We start from the raw sequence: 24,749 nt of genomic DNA on the forward strand, positions 1-24,749 counted from the left end.
TGTTAGAACTCATTATATATAGAGAAATAGTGCTTTTACCAAATGATTAGGTAGTTTGGCCATTAAAAGTGAAAAATGTATGTCTCATTTGTGTGTAATTGCAGGCACGAGGTCCTGCAGTTCTGCTGGCTGTCCCCAGACAAGCGGGCTACAGCGGAGGAAGTGCACCGTTTGCTTATCTACCTGCGCATGCAAGGCCAGAAGGACATCGAAGAAGATTTTGAGCAACGCTGGGACACTCTCAAACCCAACCCCTCCGCACGGCAGACCACTGTTAGCCATTCTTCTTTTCCCATCTTGGAACAGTTTGCAGATGATGCCCTGCGACAAGAGATCGACGAAGTTCTTACTGTGACTGAAACTAGCAAAGGTCTCAGCTTTGAGTACGTTTGGGAGGCAGCTAAGCACGACCACTATGATGGCAGCCATGGCCTCTCCGGCATGGACACAACGTTGAACTATCACAGCATGTTCTTCCCTGCTTCCACTGAAGACATTCAGGCCCATTTCCCTGATCCGGCAGGCGGAGCAGTGGGTACAGAAAGTGGTAACACTCCGTCAGGAATACCCCGGATTGTACCAGTATTCGATGCACAAAAGCCATCGAATGGGAATGAATATTACATACAACTAGAAGGACAAGGGGAGAGCACCGTTGGGGAAGATGGACCTAGAGAACAAGAAATGGACTTTAGTTCATGTCGGCAAGATTTTGTTGTTCTCCAAGATGTCCGTCTGGATGAGTCCAGCACCGATGCTGACTTTTTCCACCAAAGCATTGACTCCAAGGATTCCTATCTACCAGACAGTCACATTTGGTCATCTCTTGAGAATGACAGCCCATACCATACCAACATCTTTACAGAGGGAGCATCCAGGCAAGAGGACTCCCCCGCCTGGAGACAGAACTTTATGGAGCTTCCAGAGCGCAACGGGAACCCTTTCCACGAAGGTGTACCTTCGGAGGTCCAGGAGGCAGATGGAGATAAGCGCTATCGGAATTATTTTTTCGGGGATTGTTCAGAAACCACTCACCCAGTGGATCCTGTGAAAGTGGAGAGGGAGAACACAGATGTGACGGGGCTTCTGAGCACTGAAAAACTAGCCGACAACTTTATGTTTCTAATAGACCAGAACCTGATGAAAGGTGGATCGAGTTTCTTAAGTCCACAGGAGAACTTTCTTTCTCCTGGCTTAGCCCACGAACCAGAAGACTCATTCAGAATGAGTTCCTGGGACAACCTTGACAATTTAGGCAGCTTAAACACAGCAGACAATTATTTAAAATCTGCAGCGAGTAGCACATCCTCAAGACAGGAGCTTTTAGACTCTACAAGTAATAGCCCGGTGGGGTTGAGTGAAACACTGGTGCCTTCCATTACAGTGATCACAGCTGATAACACAAGCAGCCACCTGCCAGTTAGAAATTGTTCTTCCCCCGAAGACCTCGGTCTTCCGCGATTCTCAGACATAGGCATAGACTCTGGTTTTGATTCTACCTCAGAGAGGTTTGAGTTTATCATTAGACAAACTGATGGCCACACCCCTGCAATCCCTGAAAGTGCCACCATAGACTCATTGTGCACAGATGCCAAAATTCCCAGCCTTGAAGATGACCTCGGAACCTCAATGGACAGTGCTCAGCTGACAGGAAGTCTAATGCCTGAAGACCTGCAAGTCCAAGCCTTGTCCTCGGACAACGGACACAGCGAAGACCTCACAAGCAACGATCAGTTCAGTGAACTTCTCGAGGATGCAGATATAGAACTGGAAACCACTCTGTTTGACCATGAAGAATCGTTTATAGATACCAATGGGCAACCTCTTGTGAGATCTTCTCTGTTGGTCTCTGGGCCATCTTTGGACCAGATCAGCCAGGACAGTTTACTGGAAGACAGCATGTCCGCCACTCTACCAACTGTAGATAATTCAGCCGAGACACCGGACTCTCTCGACTCCCTGGACATCCACCGGCTTGGCGACCACGGGGAAGAGCTGAATGGTCAGATGGCTCAACAGAAACTCCAGCCTCCGTACAAAATATCAGACAGTGGTTATGAGACGGAGAACCTAGAGTCTCCTGAATGGAATTTCCAACCTAATGTCACAGTCCACTCCCCTGCAAAAAACAGCACCAAAGAAGAACATACAGAAGAGTGCACGACTGCGGCTCATCTGGTCCCACCAGAAATCATCATATCTGAAGTAGAGGGTGTGCCGGATTCTCCAGATGAGGGCCAGCCGCAGGATCTCGTAGCTCCCGCTGAGGAACCACCCATGGGCAGTAATTACAGAGACTCTGCCTACTTCTCAGACAACGAATCGGAACCAGAGAAAAAGTCAGAAGAAGCGGCCGGAGGTTCTGCTGAAGTCACGTGGCTGAGGAACTCGACTGACGAGGTCGTCGGGCCCTCTGGAGGTCCGGTACCGGAGGTCAACGAGGAGAGAGATATAGATTCTTTATTTTCTCTGCAAACTTCTTCCGGAGCTGCTGAAACCCAAGCTGAGGGTGGAGAAATGCCTGATGTTCACGTTGGGGGCATGTCAACGGAGGCAGATTCAGACATCACAAAGAAATGTGAGCAGGAGGTAGCCGACAGCCACAATTACAATGAAAACAAATCCGACTTTTTCAAGGACGTAACATCTCCCGAGCAGCCAGACCCGTCAGAAGACTCAAAAGCCTCTGCTCCACTTTCTTCTGCTACTCCGTTCAAGCCGGAGAGCGCGGTTCATGCTAAGCTAACCAGGACCTATGCCAGTGATGGTCATAAGATAAAAGAGCCAGACATGGAGGGGCGCTACCTGGGGAGGAGGGACGGCCCAGGATTAGAGACACAGGAGGATGGCATGGATGCCGACGAGGAGGACGAGAACAGTGATGACTCTGACGATGACGTTCGTGCATATCAGCTCCATAGCTCCAGCTCGGACAGTGAGGATGACACCGTGCACACCGTGCCGCTCATCGTCTCCGACGACACTCGTGCAAAGAACCTGAAGAGCTTGCTGAAACCCACCACTCTGAACACCGAGTCGATGTCTTCCCCGTTCCCTGCGAGGTGCAATGCCGATAACTCCAGAAGAGCCGTGTCCTTCTTCGACGATGTCACCGTCTACCTGTTTGACCAGGTAACGTTTTGTCGATTTAAGGTTTATGGTTGGATTTTGTTGTTTTGTTTTTGCATCTACGGAGCCATTTGTGCAGCTATTCTTATCAAAACTTAATTCCTTCCGATGTAGGAGACTCCCACCAAGGAACTGGCTGACCACTCGTTGGGCTCAAACAGTCAGGTGCCGGAGTTCAGCAGCCCAGTGTCCACTGCCAGCTATCTGAACCGGTTTGCCAACTCTGAGAGCTCCACAGATGAAGAAGGTAAACACCAAAACCTGCCCCAAATGTACGCAGCCCTGCTAAATTGTCTTGCTTGTTGTGACTAATGCGTTGAATCCCTACAGGCGGGGGTTTTGAGTGGGATGATGACTTCTCCTCACCTGCACCTGCCTTCCTGCCCAACACGGACAAAGACCCAGTCTCTAAGGCCTTGTCCTCATCTGCAGCGTTGCGCTTCTCCTCGCCGCCCCTTGCAGCAGGGCGCGTGCTGGAGCCCAGCTGGACCGGCTCCTCCAACTACTCCCGTTTTTCCATCTCGCCCGCCAGCATCGCCAGCTTCTCCCTTACACATCTTACCGACTCTGACATCGAACAAGGAGGCAAGTTTAGCTCGGTTTCACGTGAAAGCTGTACACGGTTGAAGAAAAAAGGCTTATATTTGAGGAAATGTACTTGGAATTAGATAAGAATATTACTACCACTCGTGCGCATGGTTGATATGGAGCTGTGGCAGGCAGCCTGTTAGCTTAGCTTAGCATAAGCTGAAGTCTCTGGGGGGGTTGCTTGGAATTCTCACAGTAACAATAAGATAACAAGATGTGCTTTTGGACAGAACCAAGCTTCGTGCTGAGCTGTTCTGACCAAATAACCAACCAAACGGCAAACGAGTTCACAAAATAACAAACTAGTCCTTTTTAATTTGCATCTTGGTTCAAATTATTTAAGATAATATTTAATTTGACTATTCATATGTTGTCAGATTCTACATGTATCATGTTCACTAGATCTTAAAATGATATGAGTGATATTCAGTCAATGGAACATGTGTTTTAACTCTCCTCTTCCTCTTTACTTCACACCAGGAAGCAGTGAAGATGGCGAAAAAGACTAGGGTGATAAATGAAGGGGACCATTTATCATCGCACTACTGAGAAATGAACCTATACTCGCACTTTTGGGGGGAATAGAGAGCGGCTGAGTACGGACCGCGGAGGCTTCTTTCAGGCAGAACTGTTCTTCATTGAGTTGGAGGTGAGAACAAAGACGAGGCCCGGTCCCAGCCGGAGTCACATCACCTCTCCGGCCACATCAGTGTGTGTGTGATTTCAGTTTTGTGCTATTACCCTTCGGAAAAAAGACAAAACAAAACAGAACACGACTACAAAACTAGCCGCACATCTAAATGTTTGCTTTAAAGACTCATCAAGCTCATTCCAAGTGTTTGGCTGCTTCTTTTTGTTGTGTGTCTAAGTGCACTCCCTCTCCAGGACCTCATCACCAAAAAAAAAAAAAGACTCTTAATCTTCTGTATTAATAAACTCACTGGGGCTGGCAAACTTATCACTACAGCCAAATAGGAATAAGCTCTTTGATTTCAGCAGCCCCTAAAACTTATGATCCAGGTTTTTTTTTCTGCTCCATTGTTAATTTTGCTCCTTCATGTTGTGCAATTATTTCAGTGGTTGCCTTTTTTTTCTTTTCCGTAAGTTTTTTCTGGGTGTTGTCACAATCTCCTAAATGGAGAGAAACTGTGTGCTGTCCTTCTGTCGCAGCATATGAAAAAGAGGGGTTGAAATTTAGCGTCATCCGTGCATAAGGATGACTGGATAACCAATGTTCCTCGACCACAGAGGTGACGCGCTGTACGCTCCTTTGTGTTTGAAAGGAGCGTATGCAGTAAGTAGTTTCATATTTTTATGAGACGTCTCTGTAAGAATTGTTGATGTTGTTTGACACGGATTGTCATATTGATTCTTAAAAGTTATTTATGTTGTAAAGCTTCATTTTATGCTCTGAAATGTGCAGCAACTTTACTATCACAACGAAAATTTCAAATCACACGTTAAGTGAGATTGTGTGTAAAGAAAAAAAATTGCAGGAGATTTTATTTTTAAATGTCTGAATGAAGAAATGTATTGAGCTGTTTGTAAACAAATGTGCAATGAATTTCATTTATTGGTTGAAATTTGAGGACCTGGCGAACGTGGCGGCGTTTCGCAAGTGATGTGCAGGGACTTAAAGCTTTGTTAAAAAGAAGGAAAAAAAACACTACTAGAACAAAAAACACCGCTGCTTTTATCAGTGTCACGAACAGAGTTGTCTGCCTTTGTTTCTGTTTCTGTTTTCTGTGTCAAATTTACTTAACCTGTTCCGACGGCATTCTTCCCCTGAAGAACCTTCTGTCCACCCGAAACTTTGACCACTTCATCCTTGCATCTTATCGTTTGCAGGCCATCCGTCGTCTCTGTGGCTGCACAGGGTTGTACAGCTGCAGGGAGGTTTTTATGTACAGGTTTTCATGAACAGCTATCGAATCAGTTATTTGAAACTGTAAGTCATAAAAAAATTTACTGTATGGTTCTTTCCTTTCAATGACTCAAAAACCTTCAGTTTCACTGGTGACCTGGTGAGCAACTATACTCCACCTGTAGTAGAACATGTCCGTTTCCCCCGCCCCGTACAGAAGGCACTGTATCGTAGACGATGTAAACCTCTGTTGAAAACCAGCAGCCTGTGCTTCAGTTAAACTTGAACATTTATTTAAGGACGTTTTTGTTTTGACTACAGTATACATTTTTGCTTAATGTTGCACATTTGAAAAATGTAACTTAAATGTTGAACTGTACTGATGTATATAGATGTTAAAAAAAAAGATTCGGGGGTCTGTAAATGGTAAACTATGTAACGGAGTTATAGGTATGAGGTTTCATTTTGTAACTTAAGAGCTGAGTTGATCAGAGGAACATATCACACCCATCGGCTACAAGGCGGTTAAATTAAGACACAGAGAAGCGGATGTGAGCTCATTCTGTCCTTTAAAACTTGTAGATTTAAAAAAATATTTTTACTTCGTATTGATCATGCTTAGTGTAATTGAATGAAATGTTTATAATTACACTGTTTAATATGAAAATAAATGCAGATGAACTTCTAATTCCTGCCTGTCTTTATGCCATTTCATTTTTCTTTGCGCCAGCTACCACAGTACTGGCTCCTAGGCTCTGCTGTGCTCGAGTTTTCCCAGGAGAATTAGAGGATCGCCTCTACTGTGCAGACGTCACGGAGACGAAGGCTGTGAAGGTTGATGCTCGCGCACTGTTTGAGTCCTGAAGAGAGTGGTGAATTGTCCAGGGTTTTGTTGACTTTGATATAAATTACAGGATAGAACTAGAATGCCAAAGTGAAACACCTTCCTCCAAGTTTGGTTCTTGGTCATCCTGCTGTCAACTAAACAAACAGAATAAATGTATTGTTTCACGTGCAGTGTGTTTGAAATTCAACAGAATATATGTATTGTTTCACGTGCAGTGTGTTTGAAATTCAACTGCAGAAGGGAGAAACTTTTCTCTGCACTCACTTTAAAGTTTTATGTGGAAAAACCATATCAGACAGGTTATTATTCAAAGTAGAATACTTTTATAAGTCTTGAAAACGTGTGAAAGGGGAAATTTATCCAGTTTGGGTTGGGCACTGGTGTCAGTACAAATGTCAGTTTGGGCTTGACTCGAAACAAATGCAGTAACTCATAGATTAGTCATTTCTCTCTCGGAAAACAAAAGACTTCAAAGTCACTCGTCCTCACGGGAGGAACGGAATGTGAATGTTAGCCCACATCCTGCAGTTTAGTAGTTCTACAAATGTACTGTCTCAAAACGTGTACCAATATTTCCTATTTCACAGGTCCAGTGATGGTGACATTCAGACCTGCTGTGCAGTTTCAACAGTCACGGTAGTCAGCATTCCTGTGGTTGGGTTTAATACTCAATGGAAGAACTTTTCCTTATTGCAGGGGGACGGAATGTTTCATGTCTTTCATTGCAGTCACTCGTAATTAAAGAGCAATATATTTTCATACGGTATTAATATCTTAAAGTTTCTTTTTGGGGAAAAAATAAATAAAAAAGACCACTGTATTAGGAAGGCCTGCCATAGCGATGAGGGTGAAGAACACTGCATTGCAAACATATAGCAGGCCAAGATATATGGAGACTGAAAAATACCAACAAATGCATAAATAAATAAATAAATGAATAAAATCACATGCAATTGTAATCAAACACAATCAAAAACAACTACATTCTAGAAACCAAGACAGTTTGAGCTACACTGGGAATGTTTGTTTGAAGATTTTAGTTGGTTCGGTACCCAAGCCTTTAGCCCTTTGTGGGAGTCCCGCCCTCTTAGGTTTTCACGGGATATTATATATCAGAAGAAAAGCTATTGATAGATCCCATAAACGGCCAGTAGCCGAACCCCAGTAAGAGCAAATTCATGCACTCACTTTTACATTTTGATTCCATTAGATCCATCCTCCTTGAACACTTGTGCTTCCCTTCTTTTCTGTTTTGTCATCGCTGCATACTGACATGATTCAGGGAGTGACATTCATCCATCGATCATGAGTCCAATCCAACCAAAACATACAACATAAACTCAGTGGGGCGGTTGTGCATTCCCTTGACATGAAGGGAGAAGAGCCTGTGGGAATGGTCTGAGGAGACAGGCACAAAGAGAGCAAGGGCACGACAGGAGGATGTGAGCGGGTCCTACACGCCCACGGCGTCCCCGTTCACGTGCGTTGGAGGTCGCGGGGGGAGCGGGCTGCGCGGAGGCCCGGCAGGTGGAGGATGGGGGGCTCTAGGAGCCTCTGCTGCGTTCCCCCTCACACTGATGTGCTCCCATCCTCCCTTGAAGTCAAAAACACAAATGACTGTCAGTACAGTAGGAATTTCTGTTAGCCTTAGCAGAGGTATGCACTTTCCAAGCGCCCTTCTAGTATTATTAATGAAATGTGATTTGGGAGGGGGCCAGGTCTAATGATTACGCACTCACCCCGATACCATAGTCCCAAGACTGGCCCTTGGGCTGCACAGGTCCCACCCCGAGCCTGTGGCAGACAGCTCCCACAGTCTCAGCAGGGAAGCCTGGAACCCCGTCTGCTACGATCCACACCTGGACAGAACAAGAGCACAGAGCCGAATGCCAGCCGTTCATGGTTTATCATCAGATATGGGGGAAAAAAAAAGAGACGGACAGAAATAGATGTAGCAGAAATATCTTCTTAATTCCTGTTATTCCTCGTCTTTAATGGGTGAATCAAGTGTCGCCATTTCTGAGGTTATACATTTCTGATGGCTTCAGTGAATACTATCCTTATAAAGTAAACTCAAGACTGATTTTCTGACCACAATTCCTGTCCACTCCACAGTTGGGAGGGCTGTTGTAATACGGACCTGGTCCAGTGGTCCAACAGACACCTTGGTGACGTTGTTGGAGATGAGCTCCCACGCGGAGCCCTGAGGGTAGCTGGGGGCGAGGCCCTGTCTGTACCACAGATTACCTACGGGACAATTAAAAGGAGTTCATTGCCATTTTTTTCCCCTCATGTTCTGGGACATTAATGTGTTTTCAACAACACTCCACTCACTGTTTTCATCCACAGCGAAGACGGAGGTGCGGCCCACAGACAGCTGTCTGAGGGTCTGCCTGGGAGGGGAAGGGATGTGGTACCAGCATTCCCCTGTAGAGGGACAAAAACCAACAACAACATAATGAACCTTTATTGGCCTTTCCTGCTGCACACTTTTTGACTTGTTGTCCTGCAGATATGATGCATTGTAACACTGACAGTCTCACATCCTCAACTCACCTGCAGGGTTTTGTGGGGACACTGACCCTCTGTAGAAAACGGCTCCGTCCTTGGCGATGGCCCACACCTGGTTGGCTCCACCGATGGAGATGGACTTGAACGGCTGGTCCGTGCCTACGTGTAGCCAGGAGCTGCCCTGCAAGATCAGACACACCGGAGTTAGAGAGCATCGTTATTTTTTGAGGACCATTTGCAGAGAAGAGTTGAACTCAACCTGAATATCTGGAATTACAGTAAAAAATTGTGTTTTTATTACATTTCCTGCTGCAGTCATTTAAAGTCTCCTCTGCTTGAGACTTTAAAGCCAAGTTAAAGTCTACTTCCAGAAACACTATGCACAGGTTCCTCACCGCTGGGTTTTGGGGGCTGACACCCAGCCGACACAGGACATCTCCCTTTACACTGAGGGCCCAGACGGGGACATGCTCCATCCTGCTCTGGGCCAGACATGGCATCAGAGAGATGTCACTAAGTGGGATGGGCGGGACTTGCTGCCATGGACCTCTCGATGTGATCTTACACTTCCTGTTTGAAGGCCATGAGATTGTTTTGATTATGTAAAAAATGAGGGCCACAAACCACAGAGATGTTGAGGTGTGTGCGATTACCTTGTCCATCTTCTGCGCCGGACAAAGTCTTTCATGGTTTTGTGACCATGAAATGTGCTGTAGGGGAGAGACAAGTCAGATGAACGGCACGTCTCTCTTTCGTACAAACGCTGACAACGTCCTGAGAAGCTGTTGCAACTTACACAGGGAAGTCTGCAGCGAACTGCCAGCCTTCTTTGTCTGTTCCTCCAGGGATGTTGTAGTCCACAGCCCACTCTGACACCTGGAACCGGTTGATGGCAGAGAATTAGATGGTGATGAAAAGAGAAACCAAATGTGTGTGTGGAATTTCGACTGGGATTTGGCGACGGAAACCACCTACCCAGGACCACTGGGGGGAGGGCGGGTGTGTGTTGCCTTTGGTGCACTCTTTCAGCCCGCTCTCATCGCTCCACATAGGGCGGTCTGTTGGTAGTCCTCTGGAGAATTGAGCCCAGAGCGTTTTGACAGAGCCAAAAATCAATTAGCAAGACGGTCTGACCAAGGAGAGCCTTTAATTGAGCACAACAAAAGAATCAAGATCAACTGCAAAGACTGTGTAAATAACAAAATCCTCCTACTTGTCTGTATATCCCGTCATGGGGTTCCATCGCTGATTCTCATACACATGTACACTCCTGACGTCAGTCTGCTGGTGAGTCTGAACAGCGTCTCCTGCAGAGAACACAAACAGGGACAGAAATTTAAAGAAAGCACATAAGTAGTTATACGTTCACGTGCCGACACATCTCTACGGCTACATTTTCAAACCATGCTCAAGCAACTGCACATCACACAACAAGCTGTGAGCTAGAAGTACAAGTTAATTACTGATATTAAATGTGACATATACAGTATATGCAGTATATATTTCACCAGATAATGGTTATTTTTACTATAGACTACTGCAGCAATTATAGATTTTGGATCACATTGGCAGAACTTAAAAATACATCTTAAAATTGATAATCTTTCATGAAAATCTGACATTAAAAAGAAATTATACTTCTCATAAAAATTACATTGAAACGACTGATTCATTAATTGTAGCAATTGCAGTAATGATAAAATTACGACAAACAATCTATCTACTAATTCCTAAGGAGGAGTGGAGCCAAGATGTATGGATGAAATAGGAATTCTTTATCAATCATGGGAGAGAAAAAACACATGGGTAGATGTCTACAGGGGCAGGTTTACCAGGGGTGGGCCCACTGTAGACCCAGGCGGTGCCGTCCCACCCGATGCCCCACACCAGCCCCAGACTGTTAGACTCTACACAGCGCATATGTCCCGGGACCTGCCGCCAGAACCTGCAGCACCACACAGCGGAAGCAGCCCACGTTAGCCACACCATTGTTAGCACACACTTTAGCACACATGGAAGACAAAGGGCTGCCACACACACAGTATGAAAGAGTTCGGCAGAGAGTCAGCTAAAAGAACGCCTACTATCATCAGGCAGAGCAGTAGGTTAGCATGTTAGTAACATGTTAACCTAAATCAATCCAGGTCAAAGCTATGAGAAAGAGATAGTAAAAAGAAATATGACGCAGACAGACAGAAGCTGCTCTTTGGGATCGGTCTCACATGAGGTCACAGGCCAGCGTGTTTGCAGCAGCCTCCAGTGAGAAGGACGCCTCGTGGACCATGATGTCTCCCTTTGAGGTGGTGGACCACAGGGCCTGTCTGGACGGGGGTCCCGCTATCCCTCGACACTCACAGCAACAGTCCGACAACAGGCACAGCTGGTCACGTGGAAAAGATCGAGACCCAACGGGGAATGTGGTCAGCGATGAGAGATAAATAATCACTTAAACATGAAAGATGATAACTGTCAAAAGTTACACTTTGTTTTTAGAATTTGTAGCATCTTCTCTACCCAGTCGTTCATGTCCTTTTCAGTTTGTGCAGCCAGAACCAGAGGCCACCTCTCTTTGGTCCTTTGGGCTGTGTACACAGCAAAGGCATGATGGCAGTCCCTGAGCTGCGGAACCAGTGCTGTCACTTCGCCTATGATCACGTGAAGGAACTGAAATAAAAGAGACGGGAAACGAGAACAAACGAAAGACAAGAGAAGGCAGTTATGTGATCGTTGTCTAGTAAATACAATACACAAGGAGATCTTATTTTTTGCGCCAGACAATAACTTGGCAGCAAAAACTAACCTTTTTCTCATCATACTGCGTGTAATAGACAAACAGAATGCTGTCCTTCCTCCCGTCACACTTTGTGGACTGCTCCAGAGCCACGCCCACATCCACCCAGCGCTGAGGCTTCCAGTCTCTCCACCAGCGCAGCACACCTTTGCGCACCCACACCGACTGGAGAGGGACACATTGACAAAGTTGGGACCACGTGCGAGATGTGATGAGATAAGGAGATCGGTTCAAATTAAGACATAAAGTTCAAGTGTTGAAGCCAGACTAACGTTGCTTCTCTCGACTGGTTTCTTGCTGATCTCCTCTCTGTGTTCCTGCTGCTGCTGCTGCTGCCCGCTCCAGGCTGCTGACTGAACTGGGGTCAGGGACAGAGAGCTGGTGAGAGGACCTGACAGACGGACGTACAAGTCAGACATTTACACAGACAACCATACAGGTTACACGCACATCTATCTATACACATGCAACAAATTAAACACACAAACAGACGTATAGTGTACAACATTCAAATAACATGAACTGTACAGATATGAACCAATTATTAATTTTCACTTAATTCATAAAAATCACTGCATACTGGTTATCAGTATACCTGTGGGACTAAGCCAGCTGATCTGTGAACTTGCGTCCACATCGCAGCCCCCGCCGGAGATCCAGGTCCACACTGGTCCGTCCTCTTCTCCGACAGCCTGAAAGGTCTCCAGCGTCCCCAGGGCGTAGGTGGCGGCGGCGCTGCCGTCAGCCAATGAAGGCCCTGTCGCCAGTGCGCTCCGAGCTGCTCCTGCCCCCTCCAAATCCACATTCATCCAGGGGACATCGTGTCCTGCAGCCCCAGAGGTCGGGAGTATCTGGGCCGGGGGCGTCTCCTCAACCTCCTCCTGAGACATCTCTGCAATGGTCGGTTGTGACGCGGAAGTTTTGCCACGGTCCGACACCAGGCTGTTGATGAAGCTGTCGCTGGCGGGGATGAAGGGTTTCGGGGCGTCCTGTTGGGAGGCAACAGGAGCGTCCTCTGCCTCTGGGGGAGGTGTGAGGGAGTCAGCCCCCCCTAAAGGGACTACAGAGGGGGCCGCTGCCTCAGGGACCGGAGTGTCATTTGTGCTGTTTTGCGGGTCAGGAGGATATAACTCCGAGTCCGAGTCGGTGCAGCTCAGGACTGAGCCACGAGAGGCCTCAGTCAGCTGACCACTAAACTCACAGTTGTCTCTATTAAACAACAAAAACATATTGACAGAGCATGAAAAATAAGGGTCAGTGTCATTACAAACAACACATACAGGCATCTGTGTGTAAATACTGCAATACCCAGTTTCTATCTGAGCAATTCAATGGTTTATGTCCTGTGACACTGTATATACTTCCAGCTTTTTTATACTTCATTGTGTTTACATTGCATGTTTACTCATCTATTCCTTCTCTTTACTGATGTTTCCTCTTTCCTAATATCTCCTTTGCTGTTGTAACTCTGCAAATGTCCCCGTTGTAAGACTAATTAAAGGATTATCTTGTTTCATAGGTTGTTGTTTACACAGACCTGGGTTGAACAACCTCTTTACTTTTGCCCCACTGGGCAGAAACAGGAATCCAGCCGCTCCCACTTGGTTCAGACGAGGTTACACCCATTCGGAAATATAGACCACGGTCCTCACCGACCGCCCACACCTGACAGAAAAAGAGGGAAAAAAAGAAGTAGTAGTAAAACAAAGGTGAAACACAATGACACAATGATCACACAGAGACAGTGTGCAATGTGTAATATTACAGTACTGTAATTCACTTTCAGTAATAACGAGAAATTTATATAATAATAATAAGATAGATATGGCCGAATGCCTCAGTACTAATTCGAATAAAATAAAACTTGTATTCACTCTTCAAAAGATGCATCTGAGGCACAAGCAGGACCCAAGCAACTGTTACTTTATAAGGACATATACTGTAACACTGGCGCTTGCCACTTCACACAAGCCATATCCATAACTGCAGCCCTGAAATATGAAATATGGGATATGATGACGATAGCTTGGCCAGCTTCTAATTAGGGAGTCTCCCATATGTCAGGCCAGTAGGAATGTAGTCTGGGGATATTTAAGGCTGGGCCTGCGGTGCTTCTGCTGGGACATTGGCTGGAACGACTGGCTGTGCTCGTGTTACAGGGGGGCAGCCGCCGGGGGGCAGGACTAGAGACCAGAGGCAGAGGGACAGGGAGGGTGGTGGTGATGGTGATGGTGGTGGTGGGGGGGAGGTGTGAGAAGTGGGTTTGCAGTGCTAGCAAAGTCCTCAGTAGTGAATCCTCTCTGCCCCGACCCCCAGGCCGGATCTCTGATTTGTTCTGAAACCTGATCCAAAGAGAGGGTAAAGTGAATCCGTCAGAGGGGAAGGACAGAAGCTGGCTGGAGTGGCAGCTGGCTACAGTGAGGCTGAGAGGAGTCAAGAAGTCTGACGGAATAAGTTTCTGAATTATTAGGTTTCAAAAAATAAAAAAAACATACGATATCTACAGTACATATGCTGGTTTTTATTATGTCCAATGCATTGGAAAATTATGGTCTTTTATATAATTTCATCAAATTAAGTTTTACTTAAGTCTCCTCATTAAATAGTACTGGAACTGCAAATTTTTTTTCTTCTGAAAACAAAACAAACCTCAGAAGTAAATTCTACCTTGTTGAACCCACGCTTAATGTACAAATATTATATTTTGCTATAATATCACAACATTATTAAGTTGACTTTGCTGCAAATTGTGTGTGTGTGTGTTTTACAACTGTAGAATTTGTAACAGAAATCTTCTAACCTGGTCATTGAGTCCTACATCCACCATCATCATCATCTCCCCTCCGATGCTGATCCAGCCTGAGCCACAGGGGTTGTGAGAGTTCACACCACGCCGGAACCACACCTAGACGACACGCACGCACACACACACACACACACACACACACACACACACGCACACACACACGCACACACGCTGATCTGTTTCCACCGCAGTGACCAACACCCGTACAGCTGCATGGTACATGTGAGAAGTACAGCGTCGGTTCACCTTATAGTCTTTGGTGACGACCCAGACCACGCTGACTCCAACAGCCACATGAAGCGCTTCAACCTCCTTTGCTGGTGATTCCACCTCAACCCATGACGTGCCTGAATGAAAACACAGAATGTTGTATCACACACACAGGACCTGATATGAGGAAACAGTCATCAATGTATGTTAAAGTTTGACATTTGTTAAAAATATAATATCTGTCAAAGCCAACATTGACGGCAATTTTTTTTAAATCACAAAAACGGGGAAAAAACATATTTGGGTTTTGAAAAATGTATCTTTTTTTCTGTGTTTTGCTGAACTTTAGGGGTATGCTTTTTCATGCCCTGACATACTGTGATGCTGTAAAAACACTTAAGACCAACACTTCATCCGCACATATTATGTAACAATACAACACACTTTGTGCTTTATACTACTTTCACCTGCTGTCATGTGGACAAATACAAAAATTTCACTGGCAATTTACTACTGTAGAGTCAATTCCAGGGAGAACAACTATAAAGGCTCCACCACGGGGAGGTGCAAAGCTTATGTCCCGACAAAATGGATCATATAAAAATTAAATGTAATGGGGAAATATTTGTGTGGGTAAAATGCGAACTACGGTGAAAGCTGACCAGTTGGACTGTCCAGGCTGAGGCCCATACGGACCAACAGGTTCCCGTCCCAGAGTAAAGCCCACAGCAGGTCTCCAGGCCCAGCTGATAACTGAGCCACCTCCTTGGGCACTTCCACCTCCTCCCAGCTGGAGCCCTCTGGGACCCGAGGGTGGATGCCCTCCCTGAACCACACCTGCAGGGGAGAGAATCACAAATCATGGTTTAACATTCTCTCTTCACTGTGATCTAAAAACAAAACTTACATTTGGTGCAATGTGCCTTAAATTAAACAGGACTTCGTTGGCTCAGGAGGACCGCCACGGTTGACTGTGTCATGCTGCCCCCTTGTGGTCAAGAATTTGAAGTGAACTTCACTCGAAGCAGGTTAGCAGCATGTATGTACTGTACCAGACCGTGTCCTAAATTTGCTGTATTTGTCCTCATAATGAGGAATGAGAAGTGTAAACAACATTAAATACTTACTTGAAGTGTTGATAAGTTTTCAACAGTGCTATGCGGAGAGGTTATACCAAGAGAATTAACCCAAGAGTAGAACATTCTTAAACCCACAGTGCAGCCGATAACCCCTCCTTAGGAAGACAAAAGAAAACCTCACATGTGTTGATCCAGTAGACTGACCTGTCCTTGCTGGGACACACCCCAGAGGTAGGGATACCTTCCAGACTGGTCGCTCATCTCCCAGCCTCCGCAGCTAATGTCAGAGAGCGGCAGCGGAGGTTTCCTAGGATTGTCCAAGGGGATCTGCAGAAGAACGGCAACTCGTTGTGAAAAACTCAGTCTCCGCGGTGGCCACCTACTCCACACCGAGCGTTCGACAGTATATCTACGATCTACCGGATCGTAGATATACAGCCAAAAAGACTGTGTCCAAACCTTCTCCCAAGTGCCTTGTGCGATGTATCTCCTGTAGCGGATCCAACGCCTACGACGAACACAGGAATTCCACTTCTTGTCTGGGGAGAAGTTGGCCGGGAAGTCAACTGCGTACTCCCAGCCCTGTGGAGGGGGCAGACTGGATCAGTTTTCATCAGACAAAATTGGAAAGAAACAGCCAAAAGAAAGACAAGTAGAAAAAAAGAAGAAGATGTGTTCATGTGTTTTGTCTCACCCCAGTCTGACTGGGTTCTCCCCCGCAGCTCTGATCCACATACCAGTCTCCCTCCCACTCCCAGCTGAGTGAGGGCAACTGGAAGCTGTGGAGCTGTTGAGGATTCATTCCCATCACGTCGCTCCACGGCCAGCGGTCCGTGGGCAGCAACGTGTCAGTGAAGCCGTCCACTGGGTTCCACCTCTGAAAACGCATACACAAAGAGCTTTGAGCGTGTAATGACATGCAGCCGTCTACATTTTCTGAGTGACAACAAATGGGCAGCGCAGACCTGGTTTTCATAGGTCTCTTCCCGATAGCGGATGGGCGTCTCGCTGGGCATCATGTTGAGGTAAACGTGGTGGTCACAGCCAATGCCCCAGCAGCGACCCTTCCCCGCGGTAACCCGCTTCAGCTCCAGCAGCATGTCGTCTGCACGCTCCCAGCGCTGGCCGGCGGTGGAGAGGCTGTAGACTCTGCCGTACACGTCCACGGCCCACAGCAGCGTGATGGGCATGATGGACCCTGAACAGGTACATCAAGACAGCGCTCATTCTTCCAGACTGTCTGGTATATATATATATCTTATGATTCTGTGTACTTCTGCCTTAATGATATCCTGAAGAAGTACGGCCATAAGTAAAAATGTGTCGTGACTCTTCTTTTCTTTTCATGCAGGTGGTTTTGCATCGACATTACAGCCCTGAGAAATAGACACGTGTGAGGAGGTGAGGAGTGTCATATGAATTCAGTAATTTCTTTGCATTTCAATTCACCTTGTGAATTCAGAAACTCAGGATTAGACTTAAGTCAGAATGAATCTTCAAGAGTTTATCGTGACTTTAAACTCTTTAAACGTCTGACACAAATCTCACACTTCATAGGGTAGAAAATATGGGCCAGTGTGTGTTGTTTTGCCTCAAAGTGTTGTAGGTGGAATGGGCTTCCTTAAATGGGGAAAATGAGATGGAATAGGGAAAAAAACATTATGATTTGTGTTTTTTAAATCTGTGGAATTGCTATTTATGTGTATAACGCTCTTTAAATAAAAAAATATACAACAAAATGAAGGGGAAATGTTAATTTCTTGATTTCTAATTTCTTCTTCCTACTTTTTCTTCAAGTGACAAAAAAACCCACAACGGCAATAGAGTTTTAATTTGAAATCACTGACCGGAAGTCTCATGATTTATCCCGTCTGACTGGCTTGTCTCTGACTTCATGGACTGGTACTAATCCGCTACACAGTACTTATTGACATTGAATAATCATCGACAACCGCCTTCAGTTTGCGTCTCTTGTGATGAAACGTGTAACTCTCTGACAGACTGAGCCGGTGTGTGCGTGTACAGAGAGAGAGGGAGCAGGAGGACTATCACGTCAGGCTCCACGATTCTGCTGCAGACGTCTTAGAATAAATGTACAGTGACTTGTGACTTGTAGCCTGCAGCACACACATACACACACACGCACACACACGCGCGCGCGCGCGCGCACACGCTGAGCTCTAGCAGCTGTCTACCTGAGTGTTGGTATCCGATCCGCGGTTGTCAAGGGAATGTCATCGGACGCGTCATGACATCAGGTGCAGCAGCAGCGACAGGTACCTGCCACCTCCCCCTCCTCCTCCTCCTCCTGCCGAGGCCCGTGTGCTGGGACACATTCAAAACGCATGTGAGACAACTAGCCCAGAGACCGAGAGACGGATCGGTCGCATATGGACTCTTAATAATGCCGCAAAGTCGCCTGTAAGCTGTTTACACGTCCAGGCCAAGGGAGCAAGAAGCGGCGGTGAGGAGGAGAAAACCCGCAGAGTGACACGTTTCAAACACACTGACACTTACTCACGGAAAAGGCTCCGTCAAGCGCAGACGCTTTGCGGCGGGAGAGTAAAGTCGGCCGGAGTGTTTTAATTCCCACGGTGAACCGGAGGAATGCTCCGTGCAACTCCGAACACCACAACAGGAAATGGAGGAAGTGCCACTCTGATTGGCTGAAACTGTGCAGGGACTGTGGGATCTTCTTCTTCCTATTGGTCGAACACGGGAGCACCTGATCATTGCTTTTCTTTTCTTTTCTTCCGAGGAGCCGCTGCTGCTGACTGATGTGCATATTTCAATAATTCATTCTGATTAATTATTGAGGCGCGAGGTTGGTTTCATATGTTTGGCTACAGTTCGGAGTGTTTGGCCACAAACCAGAATTAAAACAAAAGACACATTCACTCGCTTTTTATAACCCTCAGCCTCATTCTCTGTTTAAACTGGAGCCCGACCGATATGGATTTTTGGGAGTAAAAGATTCCTATACCGATACACTGGCCGAAATATATATATATATATATATATATATATATATATATATATATATATATATATATATATATATATATACACACACATTAAATATGTCAATGATTCTTAAGATGTCATTATCAAACCTTTATGACAAAGAAATGTAATTTGGGTTTGATATTTTAGTTTAACCATAAACTTTATCATAAATGACTATAAATTCTGAATAAAAATACAACCAAATACATATAACTTACTCAAGCACCCCTAACAAAATAAGTTGTTTTTTTCGCAAGTCCGCATTCGACAACCTTAAAAATGGTCAAAACCATACACAATATAAGGCTTAAACTTAATATTTGGACAATGAAAATACAACAGACAACCAGTTGTGAACGTGAATTATGGTCTTTAAAAATATGAGGAAAAAGCCCCAGGACCCCCCTAAAGGGTCTGACGTCCACCCCCCATTGTCTCTCAAGATCCTATGGGAAACACTGCTATGTGTTGATATTACATCCAAGGGGTTACTGTCTGTATGTGTATCTAGATAGACCAAAATTGTACAGTTTTTGCTTCTTCTTTTTTTAGGGGGGGCATTGTTGGATCGTTGGGTGAAGCTCTGATGCTAGTATCGCCCCCGTGCACCATCAAGGGTAGTAGCCCACATAATGAGGAGCAATTATGTAAGTCACAGTGTGAACAGCTCTGCCCTCCATCCCTGTGAAAACTAACCCCCTGAACTGTGGAGGAGACCGTGCTCCCGCTCCGGGGCTCTGCACTGCACCGCAGCCCTTCGCTTTCACGCGCTGTCGCTTTAAGAAGCCTCTGGCTGCGCAGAGGCGCAACAGCAGCGCGTCACATGATTCTTCTCTTGTGACAGTCCAGACAGAGCAAAAGCCCTTCCGACTTCCAGCGGACTTAAAAGGTGCTGCGATGACACACGACTGTAGTTTTCGTATCAAAGGACCGACTGCGAGGACGCGAATGGCGTTAAGTTAACCACTGCCAGCGCGACTCGGACCGTTCCCGTCTCTGGGTAAAGATTTCGGGGGGTTGTTGCGCCGCCGGGGACGAAGTTGGCGCATGGAGAGGGACGAAGTTTCATTTTTGCGCAGCGTCTTTTCTTTGTTTTCGTTGCTTTCGTCGCCGCCGCGCGTCGGCCCGCGTCGCTCGGCTCCCGGGCACAGCGGCACAAAGTAGCCGGAGTTCAGTGTTCTTGACCCGTCGCGTTGCCGAGGACGAGCTCAGGTTGAGGGCAGCGGACAAGAGGCAGCTCGGAGGGCGAGATGGTGGACAGCAAACCCCTTCTCCAGGACAGACCCCCCGCCTACAACGCCGTCCCGGGGGCTTATGAGTACGGCCCGCCGCCGCAGCAGGGCTATGGGGCCATCCCGCCTCCGGCCCCGCCGCCCTACCCGTACCCCGACGTCCAAGGCAAGTAGCCCCGCACACGCACGCGCACGCGCAGTCCACACGTTTACCCCTGGAAGTGCAGCAGCCAGACAGGAAGAGAGCGCTCACCCCAGAACACTTCCGTCCTCGTTGAATCGAAAGCTTGTGTCGCGTCACGCAGTGTTCTTGCCCCCATGATGTGAGACGGTGGACGACCGCGTCAACCCTGCAAGTTTTAACTGCAAAACGCTCATTAGTGTCGGGCTATCCGGTGCAACGGCGCGCATGCGCAAAGTTGTCACCAGCGATCTCAGTTGTTGATACTAATTGTTGCAAAAAAGAAGAAGAAAGAAATATGTGCACCCTTTGAGTGTACTAGTAGCTAATAATCTCTATATCCAGATGATTATTAATGTGTATTAATGTGACAAAATCGTCTATCACCAGAGGCCTCTTTTTTGTTATAGGAAGCAAATATGTTAAAGTTGAAATGCCTTGTACTGTAGATGTCTGCTGATCACCCCAGTCTCATTTTCCACTGTTAAAAAAAACCAACTATCCTGAATATACCTGAATAACGGACCAAGGTCAAAGAAGTTAAACACATACAAATAGATCATTTCCAGATTGCTTAACGCAAATCAAAGCTCAATTTAACAATTAAATTACAGGAAGTGTCACTTCCTTCTGACCTTTTTGTCTTCTCACATGTCTTCTGTTATAAAAAAAATAAAAACTACATCCAAAACATGATATGGGTAACTCATATCTCTATAAAACAAGCAAAGTATTCACACCACCTCCGCAATAACGGGTGACATCGCCTTCTGTCAACCACAGGATACCCATCGGCCCAAATGAGCCCTGCCGTATCCCAGCAGCCCTACGCTGGGAGTTACACCATCATCCAACCCTCTGTAGTGGTGGTGGGAGGCTGCCCTGCCTGCAGGTGAGGACACACAAACATACACGTAACATCTTTAACCTCATGGCGGGCTGTAACTATAACAATCATATGGTTGTTTTAGTTGACCTACTGTACAGGCATCATAAAAGTGATTAACCTGCACAGTTACAGTTCGTGGAATAAGACGGCACATGTAAACTGGGCGGCGTTCACAGTTGTAATGCAGCAGTTTGCTCCGTCCACTGTTGAAATTGACAAAAATGAGAGCATCCACTGAGCTAGGCCGATTAGCATGCCGTTGAACACGAGTGTCCCACGCTCGCTGTGACTAACCCAATTTCTCTCTCCCACCACCAAATTTCTGAACGAGTGTATGCTGCCTGTGTATTGTTTCTACGTCTATGTCTATGTCTAGCGGATATGACTTTCAGTTTTTTAGAAGAAGGTTTCACATGGTTTCCTTGTGCCCAAGTCAACATCCTGTCAGTCTGATGTTTTCGGGCTTATAAACATGTGACAGGGTCTGGTCGGGCCACACCGGGCCAAAGGTGGCTACAGTGGCTAAAGGTTATACATAGTTATTTATGTGTTTGCTTTGTTTACTTTCATGACGGTCTCTGAAATTTATTGCAGCATGATTAATAATAGAGTTCAAAGAAAGCGGAAAGACTAAAAACTGCAGCAAGAGCTTGTGTGTTTTTAAACAGAATAAGACTAAACTAGAGAAATACTTATTTAAAAGTTTATCAAACTAAGAATTAACTTCACAGCAGCCTCGTGACACATAAATCCTTAATGTAAGCACGAATGACCCACATTCACTGCTCTGAACTTTAATTCTATCTACACTATACAAATCATTTAGGAGAGTTGGAGAAAGCTGCTACTTTTAGTCAGTCAGTATTTGCATCATGGCCTGTTCCTGGCACCAGTGTACACACAAGTTGTGCAAATGCAAAAATTCCAAATGTTATGTAAAGCACCCCTTGTTTTAGGAAATAAAATAATATTGACAAGCTTAAAACTTTTTTTTTTTTATCATTGCAGCCAAATCCAGTATTATCAGTGTAATTAAGGTAATGTTTAAATATTATTTCTATCTAATAAACACCAACTAAAACCCATAGCTGTGTGATAAGATTTCATAGCATAAGCGGTAAGTGCTCTCCAAAGTACAGTAGCTTTTAATTTCAAATATTATTATTTTTTGGGGGGGTTGGTCATGGTTGACAAGTTGCATTTGTTAATTCCCCTTCGGGGCCTCCAGCAGATTTACTGTGCATGGTGGTGAGCATGGTGCAGTCATGAGACCGTGGTTAACACTTTGCTTACAGTGACTCAGGATTGAAGTTGCTCTCAGAAACAGCTTTCAAAACGAGTCACGTCATGCTTCACAGAATGTCACACAACATTTTTTTTAGATTGTACTTCCTTTTCTTTAAAAACATTTTAGTCGATTTGCTATGGGCGAATATTTGACTTCCTTTGTTATTGGTTCTTAATTTCTGACTGAATCAATAAAACTTTTTCTGTTTTTATAATGAGGACAGACTGAGAAGACAGAGCTGTGCCTTTTTGGTGGTTGTTTGCCGTGAAATATCAGGACATGGTTCAGTTTGGGGGATAAGTGAAATATGAAACTCAAGTAGACGTGACCAGAGCCCTGTACTTCGAAGCAGGATTTGTGGTTATCGAAGTAACTTCGGGTTTAACTCTGGGTTTACCGTCCCATGAAGCTGGTTCTCTTCTCACCAGGGTAAATCACTATGGTAACTTGTGCTGAGCGGCTAAAACCTTCACCTGTCGAGATAACACATCAAAGCCAGTCACCAGTTCAAGTACTGACTAATCAGATCATCATTCTAAAGGATCCTGACTGGGACAAGAGTTAGAGTAACGTGACAAATAATAAAGCGCAGCAGATACTTATAGAAGTGTGGAATGTTGCTGTTACAGACTCATGTGTCCACTCTGGTTTTAAAACAGAACTTCTATTAAACAGGGGAGAGTTTATCACTCTAAATAAAGTGGGACTAATAAAGGATTATTTTAATCTTAATCCTGTATCATCTAATCATTTTATGCTTTCTTTTGTTTGTGTGTGCGCGTGTGTTATAGAGTTGGGGTCCTGGAGGATGACTTCACTTGCCTGGGGATCCTGTGTGCCATCTTCTTCTTCCCCCTCGGTATCCTCTTCTGCTTCGCCCTGCGTCAGAGAAGGTGTCCCAACTGTGGCGCCAGCTTTGGCTAGAGGGACCAAATCACAGATCTCGCACGCACAAACACACACGCTCATATAATCCAGCATTTTGGGGCTTTTTTTGTTATCATTCTTAATATTGCACATTGCTGTTGCTATTATATTATGTAAAAAAAAAAGAGCGATCGAGATATTACCACGAATCATGGTGCGGGTTTTTAGCAAAGGCTATTGTAGATCTCTATTTTCATCTGCTAGCCGAGCATGTAGTCTAGCATATGTAAGCGTCCAGCTGTTGTCAGTGCCTTTCGCTACATGCAGAGTGAGCAACAGAGATTCCATCATTTATGATTTCTTCAGCAGATTTAGCTCAGTAAACCAAGGATCTGAGCAGATTCCTTTGTGTTTTCATTAGTCAGAATAACAAGACTGAGGTTTTTCTTTTTTCTTTCATGCTGGCTCACTGCATACATATTTTTTGGTTAACATTGTGCTTAGTAACGGCACCCAATGTTGATCACTGACGTATTAGCTTTTTCAGGAAAAAACAAACTTAAAAAAAATAAGTTTGTTCTTCTTTTGGCTGTCTGCTGATTATGACATGGAATAGCCGATGAAAAAAAATATATATTTGTGAAGATCCCGAACATGAACTGTCCCGTCTGAAACAGTGGACTTGTGTCCGAGGGAAAGCCCACAGCCTTTTGTCTGTTTTTGTTGATACGATATTTCTTGGGGCCATAATTGCACTGACTGTTTTGTTTGATGATGATGATGATGATGATTCTGCTGGGTTGTGATTTTCCAGGGCCAATGCAGACCTCAGGTACACACAATCTGAAACGCCCTCGACTTTTACAACCTCAATCACTGTTTGATTTCGGACTTCTGCCTACTATAAGAGAAACTCTTGTCAGCACGCGTGTACGTCTTTTCATGTGCAGAGCTTCACTTCGAGGAAGCATGCTGACGGCAAAAGCTGAAGAAATCTCTCAATTTGAATAATCTTTGGATTTTTAATTTTAGTACTCTACTCTGTGACAAGTCACCCCGCCCCATTCTTCCCAGCCAGACAATCAAGAATGTCTATGTCCCTGTATCTGCAGTATCTCCATGTCCATGTCTTCCATCACAGCCAGATGTCATGTAACTGTCCATGGCAGAAGAAAGGGGATGTAGCTGGTGGGAGAGAGAAAAATACATTTTTAAAAAATCTTGCTATAAATAAACACTACGCACGCTCTTATGATTGAGGTTCTTACTTTTTATATATAAGTTACTGTAATTAAAAATGAATGCTACTTAAGCTTTTGAGTACTTGCTTGATTTTATGTTTTGACAATACTTGATGCAAATATACAAAATATGCCGTTACTTTTCATACAAACAAAGGAATGCATTATAATGACAGCCATGCGGACACTGTGTAGATATCACTTGTGCATGACAACAAAC

At 45.3% G+C, this 24,749-nt stretch overlaps 3 protein-coding genes across 9 annotated transcripts in view; 2 read left to right on the forward strand and 1 right to left on the reverse strand.

The window, feature by feature from the left end:
- lmtk2 (lemur tyrosine kinase 2) overlaps nucleotides 1–6,596 on the forward strand; it is a 25,152-nt gene extending 18,556 nt beyond the window's left edge. The window contains exons 11-15 of one of the 2 annotated variants that reach the window (XR_004786046.1): nucleotides 105–3,132; nucleotides 3,244–3,376; nucleotides 3,460–3,714; nucleotides 4,198–4,366; nucleotides 6,312–6,596. Coding sequence is in view for 1 of the 2 variants with exons in the window: in XM_035616232.2 (XP_035472125.1) it covers nucleotides 105–3,132; nucleotides 3,244–3,376; nucleotides 3,460–3,714; nucleotides 4,198–4,226 (3,445 nt within the window). In the remaining variant the exon portion in view is untranslated. Of the gene's footprint in view, nucleotides 1–104; nucleotides 3,133–3,243; nucleotides 3,377–3,459; nucleotides 3,715–4,197; nucleotides 6,270–6,311 lie in introns of those variants that run through there. The other variant, XM_035616232.2, reaches the window with a different exon arrangement.
- An 87-nt stretch (nucleotides 6,597–6,683) lies between these two features.
- tecpr1b (tectonin beta-propeller repeat containing 1b) lies at nucleotides 6,684–20,423 on the reverse strand. Of its 6 annotated transcripts, XM_035616239.2 has the most exons (26): nucleotides 18,343–18,484; nucleotides 18,021–18,150; nucleotides 16,791–17,023; nucleotides 16,520–16,702; nucleotides 16,285–16,407; nucleotides 16,030–16,152; nucleotides 15,409–15,583; nucleotides 14,783–14,883; nucleotides 14,531–14,635; nucleotides 13,268–13,395; nucleotides 12,326–12,939; nucleotides 12,003–12,121; nucleotides 11,740–11,895; nucleotides 11,454–11,603; nucleotides 11,162–11,319; nucleotides 10,772–10,884; nucleotides 10,153–10,246; nucleotides 9,915–10,011; nucleotides 9,736–9,815; nucleotides 9,593–9,649; nucleotides 9,335–9,509; nucleotides 8,985–9,120; nucleotides 8,763–8,855; nucleotides 8,569–8,675; nucleotides 8,168–8,287; nucleotides 6,729–8,022 (listed from the first exon to the last, which is right to left on the reverse strand). In XM_035616239.2, exons 3-26 carry the CDS (start codon nucleotides 17,013–17,015, stop codon nucleotides 7,882–7,884), a joined length of 3,573 nt encoding a protein of 1,190 aa, XP_035472132.2. In that variant the 5' UTR covers nucleotides 17,016–17,023; nucleotides 18,021–18,150; nucleotides 18,343–18,484; the 3' UTR covers nucleotides 6,729–7,881. The 6 variants fall into 6 exon arrangements, with proteins under 6 accessions (XP_035472127.2, XP_035472132.2, XP_035472130.2 ...); XM_035616234.2 differs by lacking the exon at nucleotides 18,021–18,150 and having other exon boundaries at nucleotides 6,684–8,022; nucleotides 12,003–12,088; nucleotides 18,343–18,707; XM_035616237.2 differs by lacking the exons at nucleotides 18,021–18,150; nucleotides 18,343–18,484 and adding an exon at nucleotides 20,317–20,423.
- bri3 (brain protein I3) lies at nucleotides 19,499–24,600 on the forward strand. The gene is made up of 3 exons (XM_035616242.2): nucleotides 19,499–20,229; nucleotides 21,028–21,136; nucleotides 23,213–24,600. The coding sequence occupies exons 1-3, from the start codon at nucleotides 20,082–20,084 to the stop codon at nucleotides 23,343–23,345; spliced, it is 390 nt and encodes a 129-aa protein (XP_035472135.1). The 5' UTR covers nucleotides 19,499–20,081; the 3' UTR covers nucleotides 23,346–24,600.
- Nucleotides 24,601–24,749: the final 149 nt, after the last annotated feature.

This window comes from Scophthalmus maximus, chromosome 17, assembly GCF_022379125.1.
Source record: "Scophthalmus maximus strain ysfricsl-2021 chromosome 17, ASM2237912v1, whole genome shotgun sequence".
NCBI lineage: Eukaryota > Metazoa > Chordata > Actinopteri > Pleuronectiformes > Scophthalmidae > Scophthalmus > Scophthalmus maximus.

Bases quoted from the DNA above. Each gene is read 5' to 3' on its own strand.
- tecpr1b (XM_035616233.2), bottom strand. From the start codon at position 18,610: ATGCACATCAGTCAGCAGCAGCGGCTCCTCGGAAGAAAAGAAAAGAAA. The intron at 11,320-11,453 runs GTAGAGAAGATG...CCACGTGACCAG, and splicing joins AAAAGGACATGAACGACTGG to CTGTGCCTGTTGTCGGACTG. The intron at 8,288-8,568 runs GTCCGTATTACA...TGTTCTGTCCAG, and splicing joins CTGTTGGACCACTGGACCAG to GTGTGGATCGTAGCAGACGG.
- bri3 (XM_035616242.2), top strand. From the start codon at position 20,082: ATGGTGGACAGCAAACCCCTTCTCCAGGACAGACCCCCCGCCTACAAC. The intron at 20,230-21,027 runs GCAAGTAGCCCC...TGTCAACCACAG, and splicing joins CCCGTACCCCGACGTCCAAG to GATACCCATCGGCCCAAATG. The intron at 21,137-23,212 runs GTGAGGACACAC...CGTGTGTTATAG, and splicing joins GGAGGCTGCCCTGCCTGCAG to AGTTGGGGTCCTGGAGGATG.